At 58.2% G+C, this 6,381-nt stretch overlaps 1 protein-coding gene across 1 annotated transcript in view; it reads left to right on the top strand.

The window, feature by feature from the left end:
- The first annotated feature begins 1,404 nt into the window (after window positions 1–1,404).
- The window catches only part of TRIT1 (tRNA isopentenyltransferase 1), a 9,803-nt gene continuing 4,826 nt past the window's right edge, over window positions 1,405–6,381 (top strand). Inside the window, exons 1-7 of the mRNA XM_009588048.1 lie at window positions 1,405–1,541; window positions 2,011–2,109; window positions 2,325–2,473; window positions 3,372–3,514; window positions 3,791–3,902; window positions 4,491–4,603; window positions 5,779–5,856. Coding sequence (XP_009586343.1) covers window positions 1,470–1,541; window positions 2,011–2,109; window positions 2,325–2,473; window positions 3,372–3,514; window positions 3,791–3,902; window positions 4,491–4,603; window positions 5,779–5,856 — 766 coding nt within the window. The 5' untranslated portion in view covers window positions 1,405–1,469. The remainder of the gene's footprint in view (window positions 1,542–2,010; window positions 2,110–2,324; window positions 2,474–3,371; window positions 3,515–3,790; window positions 3,903–4,490; window positions 4,604–5,778; window positions 5,857–6,381) is intronic.

Here is a 6,381-nt window from a genome sequence, read left to right as displayed (position 1 = left end):
GAGGGTGCTCAGTCCTTGGCATGGCACAGGGCTGGGCTGGACAGAAAGGCTTTATGTGTCCCGCTGTGACCACGTGCCTGCTGCCAGCACCCTCGGGGTGCGGGTCCCCGCTCTGATCCCTGTTTGTCTGCAGCTCTGCCAGAGCCTTGCAGCACCCACTGACAGGCATGCCCGGGGCAGTGCCAGGGCCCAGGGGCACCTCGCGCTGAGGAGGGTTGTGTTTGCATGCCGTGGGGAGCAGGGCGAGGAGCCTTCCTCCCTTCTCCTGGGTGAAAGATGCTCTCATCTAAAACGGCTCGGCTCACGGGACCCAGCTGAGCCGTGGGGATGGGATGCCAAGCTGAGGCAACTCCGGTACTTGCACCGCCTGGGTCTGCGGGCTGGGCTGTGGCTGTTGCTTTATGCAGCCTGGAGGGTGGATTTGGGCTGTGGCTCGGATGCGTGCTGCTGGGATCACAGGTTGCCTTGGCTCTTTACCAAGAATGCTCCAGAGGGGTTGGTTTGGGTGGCTTTTCTTTCTGCTCTGCTTTTAGCTGTCTAGCTGAGGGCCAGCTTCTCTCAGTGGTGCTCTTCAAGGTTGTATATCCCAAACTCGAGATTGAAGACGCACCTCGAAGCAGCGAGATACTGCTGGTTGCTCTCACTGGTGTCTCCGGACACCTTGGTGCAGGACAGTGCCTCTTTTCCCCTGGGGTCACTGGCCTGCACTGATGTGTTTTGCTCCTCTCTGTACCTGACCCAGCTCAGTGAGAGCAGGCAGCAGGCAGTACGCCAGGCTTTTAAGGTGTGCATGAGCTGAAACCATTTGGTGTGTTTAGGAGGCTCCATGAAGTTGCATGTTGCATCCAGAGACATCTTTGTGTGTAACGGGAAGCAGCGATCCTTGTCCCCAAACGAGACTCGGTGCTGTGCTGGAGATGGGTGTTTGGAGAGAGGCACACCTGAGCTTTTAGCTGCAACAGCAGCAGGCGAGGAGCCGGCAGCTTGGAGGCAGCCGCCCTCATTGTTTCGGAGCTCTGTGCTTTGGAGCTGGGCTTGATTGGTTATGCTGACCGGGCTCTGACGCTGCTCTCTGATCACTCGATCAGCCTTTCCGTCCCTAACTGCAGGATTATATCAGACGAGGAAGGCAGTCATGAGCGGTTGGACTCACGGTTCATCTCCCGTGGGCAGGAACAAACGCCAGAGCCAGGCAGTTTGGCCCTGGCAGGAGCAGGCATTGGCAAGATTCCTGCGGCCTCGCCTGAATGGGGCACGTGTTGCACTGTGCTGCCTGCTTCTCCAGAGACTGGCCAGGGGCTTGGAGGGGACAGGCAGTGGCTCTGCGTGGAGGAAGGAGCGGTGGTCGGTGGGGGTTTCATGGGATGCAGAGGTGAATGACAAGCTCTTCTCTTCCCTAGGTGTACAAGGGCTTGGACATCATCACGAACAAGGTTTCTCCCCAGGAGCAGCGTCTGTGCAGACACCACATGATCAGCTTCGTGGATCCTCTTGTCTCTAACTACACGGTGGTGGATTTCAGAGACAAAGCCGTGGCTCTGATATCCTTTCACGCTGCAGCCTGCCTGCCCAAGCAGATATGGACTTCCCCTGTCCACAGCCAGGCCCGCAAGAGAGATCAAGTGTTTGCATCAGCCCTGGGCTCTCCACATTGCAACTAACTCCGGTTTTCAGAGGATACTGCTGGCTTGCGGGGCTTGGAGCTTCTTTTACCGAGCTAATGCTCAGGGCAGCCCCTCCTCTGGGCTGGTTGGGGAAGATCTCTGCTGCACTGCAACAGTGCTGAGCTGGGTATTGCCCTCCCTGGCAGTCCCTGGGTGTCCGTGAGTTTTGGTGGTAGCTGGCACAGGTAGCAGAGGATAGTGAGAGAGGAGGGATACCTATAACCCTGACCTGCAGCCTCACTGGCTCCTTGGGGCTGGGAGAGTGGGGTCTGGGCCCCAGGCTGCTACTCCCCACAGCCCTCCCTCCCTGCCGTGCATCTCTGCTTATGCTCCCTGACTATGGCACATTGAAGATATTTTTGCCCGAGACAAGATCCCAATTGTTGTGGGAGGAACCAACTACTACATCGAGTCCCTGCTCTGGAAGGTCCTTATCAACACCAAGGTACCGGTTGAGGGGCTGCGTATCCCTCTGGGAAAGGGTGAGCCCCAAGTTGAGGGCAGGCTTCCTGCAACCAGGCATGGTGCTTGCCCTGCTAGAGTGGGGCAAGGAGAACCAAAAGCCCCTCGTTCACCTGGTGGGTCTGGAGGATCGTCTTGCTTCTGCTGGCCTTGCACATGGATGAGTGGCTTGACTCAGAGCTGCCTTGTGCCCCACAGGAGAAGGCCAGCACAGCCCCCGGGCTGGTCGCTGACAGGAAAGTGGAGCTGGAGCAGCTGGACGGCATTGAGCTCCATCGCCGCCTGAGCCAAGTGGACCCAGAGATGGCGGCCAAGCTGCACCCCCACGACAAGCGCAAAGTGGCCAGGTGAGCTTGGCGTGCCAGGGGCAGGGGTGCCAGGGCCCAGCACCCCTTCCCGAGGGAATCGTGTGCCTGGGAACACAGCAAGATGGGCTTTCCCAACCCAGGTTAGGGTGCTCTTAACCCCTTAGCAAGGTGCTTGAGGACCTTGGAGCACTGGTGTTGGGGAGCTCTCTGGGATCTGAGTCCTTGGGCCACGCAGCCCCCAGCTTGAACTGCCTTTGGCGTCCAGGACAGCGCATTGCTCCTGGCTTGTGTGCACCGGGGCTGCTCCCGCTGCTGTGCCCCAGCAGCAGGGTTTATCTGGAGCTATTTAAAGAGCAAGCTGCTGTGCTGGCTGAGTAACATACCTGAGCTCTGTGGGAACAGCACGGCAGCAAGACCAGGCTTGCTGCTTTGGCGGACCCATCCCAGCCGAGCCCTGGCCCGGGGGGAGCAGAACACCGCCCACCCCATTCGCACGGTGCAGGGGTGCAGAGGGTTGGGCACCCCGCGCAGCTTCCTCCACCTCCCTGGCTGGGCTGAGCTGAGCTGGTGGTAATGCTTCGCAGCACTGGCAACGCTGGTTGCTTCCTTCAGCCCTGCCTGGCTGGAAAGGGCAGGGCTGGAGCCAGAACCCCGTCCCCTGCAGGGCTTGTCCTGCTGCCAGGCAGGAGTGGGTGGCTGTGCTCTGGGCTCCTTGGGTGCCATCGCTGTGCTCTGCACTGCGCTGTACCCCCAGGACCTGGGTGTGCTCGGGATGCCGGGCACGGGAGGGGGTAGAAACCTGCCTTCCCCCCCACATGAGAGGGTTGGATCGCAGCAAGTGTCTGCGGTTCCCTTTGCTGGAGCCCCCAGGGCTTCTGGGGAAATGGAAAAGCTCATCCTCACCCACCCTCTGAGCTCTGTCTGTCTCTGCTTACAGGAGCCTCCAAGTGTTTGAAGAGACAGGGATCCCCCATAGTGAAATCTTGCACCAGCAGCAGGAGGAGGAAGGTGGGGGACCCTTAGGGGGGCCCCTGAAATACCCACATTCCTGCATCTTGTGGCTCCATGCAGACCAGGCAGGTGAGAGTGGGCTTTGCACAGCTCCTGGCTGGCTGAGCACAGTTAAGCGGGGTTAGGGCTGACTCCCTGCTCCTGCCCTAGCATCCTCCCTGAACAAGGCAGCAATTCTTTTGGCATCAGTGGGCGTGACGGAGGACTCGCTCTCCTCACCTGCTGGGCTCTGCCTTCCTCAGGTGGATCGGGAGGCCGAACCGAGTCCTAGCACATTGTCCAGTGGTGGGCCTCCTGAGGGCACGGCTCCAAGCGGCTGAGTGTGTCTTGCTCTCCTCCTCCCAGTTCTGGACCAGCGGCTGGAGAAGCGGGTGGATGACATGCTGGCTGCGGGACTGCTGGAGGAGCTGCGGGACTTCCACCGACGCTACAACCAAGAGAAGGTGGCTGAGAACCGGTGGGTGAGAAGCCAGCTCCCTTTCTGCTCCCGGTCCCACCTGCCAGACCCAGGCAGGGCCCGGACTGACTCTCCTGGCAGCAGCTCCAATATATCGCTGCTTCCAGCCCTCTCCTGGCAGCGCCTGCTCCTGCAGCCGGGCCAGCAGACGGGACGGGTGCCTGCCTCTGCGGGGGCACCATCAGCAGAGAGGTCTGAATCAGCCAGATCCTCCAGCACTTCCTGGTCTTCCCTGCCAGAACCCTTAGACCAGGGTTGGTCAAACAGCGGAGTCCCTGCGGGTCTCAGCATTGAATTAATTTTGCCTGGACCATACCTGCCAGGCGGTGACATTTCACCTCAGTAAAAATTACTTGGTGCTGCCTGAGTGTTCACACAGCAAGGCTGACATGGACTGTCACTGAAGGCATTGGTCTGCGTTCCTGTGTGTGCCTGGCTTGGCTTGTCCCCCGACACTGTGGGCTTGTGTCACCTGTGGGGGTCCTGCAGGGTGAGATGCAGAGATCTGAGCTATTATGGAGAGGGTTGAGGTCTCCCACTGTTCTGAAGGAGGCTGCTTTGACCCCTGTCTCTTGTCTTCTTCTCCAGGCAGGATTACCAGCACGGCATCTTCCAGTCCATCGGCTTCAAGGAGTTCCACGAGTACCTTGTCAGTGAGGGGAATTGCTCACCGGAGACCAGTGCTCTGCTGCTGCAAAAAGGTGAGAGAAGCACCCTGCATGTCCTACGTCCCTCAGCCCCACGCAGCTCCATGTGACACTGTGTAATGGTTTGAACCAAGCTTAAACCTTGGGGCAGGTCTTGTTGGGGTTGAGCTGCACCTTTTTCTCTGCATTTTCCACTTCTGCCAGCCCAGGGGCGCAGGGACTCCTTTTTCAGTGCTCGGAGAGCATCTCTGAGCACACCCAGGGCAATTCCTCCCTCCCTTCCCTCAGGCCTCCTTGCAAGATATACTGGGCACAGTGTGACTTGGGATCTGATCTGGTCCACCAGTGACCTGGGTGATGGGATCCCAGCTGGGATGTGAATGCTGTGGAGAACAGTGCTAGAAAGAAGGAAGAAGCAGATCAGCAGCAGGATGGTGAGAAGGGATCTGGGGATCGAGCAGATCACAGCACGAGTCAGTGATGCGCTTTTCGGTGGCATGTGTCATTCTGGAGTGTCTGGACTGATGCGCTGTTGTTAGAGGAGAGAGCTGCTCTGCTCCTCAGCACAGTGGAGGTCCCAGGCAGAGTCGGTCTGTGTTAAGGAGGGTTCAGTGCGAAGTGGAGATGGAGGCTGAGGAAACCACAGAAATGATAAAAGGCTTGAAAACAAGTCTGGTGCAGAAGGGTCTTGTTGTGTCTGCTCAGGAGACGATTACGGAGGGATATGATAAGTCTGGTACTAAATATTGAAAGGTTGTACAGTGTAAACCATCCCCTGGGCCCACTGTGGGTAGCACAAGGAGTCCTGGGCTCTGTTTGTTCAGAGAAGTATTGAATTAGGTGTTATGAGAGCAGTGCAGCCCCTGAACAGATTGTCCTACCTGCTAAAAGCTTCAGGGCTGAGGTTTTGGGCCCTTTCCACCCAGTGTTCATTCAAGGGCATTTGGGACACCTTGTCCAGTCCTTTTGCACTGCCGCTGCCCCTACACTCTGTCTGGCAAAGCTTGGCTGCTTTGCTGTGATGACCACTTCTCACTGCTGGCTCGGAGACCTCCAGATGGACAGTAGAAGTACTTCCCTTAAGCGAGCATGGTCCCATCTGGCACAAACTTTTGCCTTGTGTGATTTGCTCGCACCGGAGCTGACAGCCTCTTCTCGCTCTGCTCTGAGCTCAGCTTGCAGCATTGCGCTGACCTTTGTTTTTATTTTTTATTCCCTCTGTTTCAAAGGGATCCAGGCCCTGAAACAGGTGACCAAGAGATACGCCCGGAGGCAGAATAAGTGGGTCCGAAACCGCTTCCTGAGACGTAAGTCCTCTGTTCCTGCCCTGCCTCGCCATCCCTGTTCTCGCATCTCTTCTCATCCCTCCTTAGCACATCCCCTGCTCCCAGGTCAAGAGAGGAGAGTGGTGGCTCCTCTGCTTTGGGGCAGCGTGTGTTGGGGAGAACGTGAGTCCAGCAGAGGTCGGATGCTCCTGCCTGGATTCTTCTGGCTGGCCCAGGCTGCCCTGGCTCTGCAGGTGTCTGCTGCCAGCCACATCCCTCCAGAATCCACCCACCAGGCACTGCCCTGATTGCAACCTGAAAATGTGGGAAGAAGACCAGCCGCTCGGCCCTCCTGAAACAGCCCACCCAGCACTTCCATGTTTATCTTGCCCACAGCCCGCCTGCCCAGACACTGAGGAAGCCAGCTCCTTCTCACTGCTTCCCCTGTAGCCCTGGCTGCCTGTCAAGGGAAGATCTTCCCCTCCCAACAGAAGTGCCATCAGGACGGCTAATACCCCAACAGAACAAAGCGAGCAAAGGCTCGGCCCCGTGGCGGGCAGCAGTAGA

Source organism: Fulmarus glacialis, unplaced genomic scaffold (genome assembly GCF_000690835.1).
Source record: "Fulmarus glacialis isolate BGI_N327 unplaced genomic scaffold, ASM69083v1 scaffold35061, whole genome shotgun sequence".
Lineage (NCBI taxonomy): Eukaryota > Metazoa > Chordata > Aves > Procellariiformes > Procellariidae > Fulmarus > Fulmarus glacialis.
The sequence above is the reverse complement of the archived record's forward strand: the minus strand, read 5'-3'. Positions and strand labels throughout refer to the sequence as shown.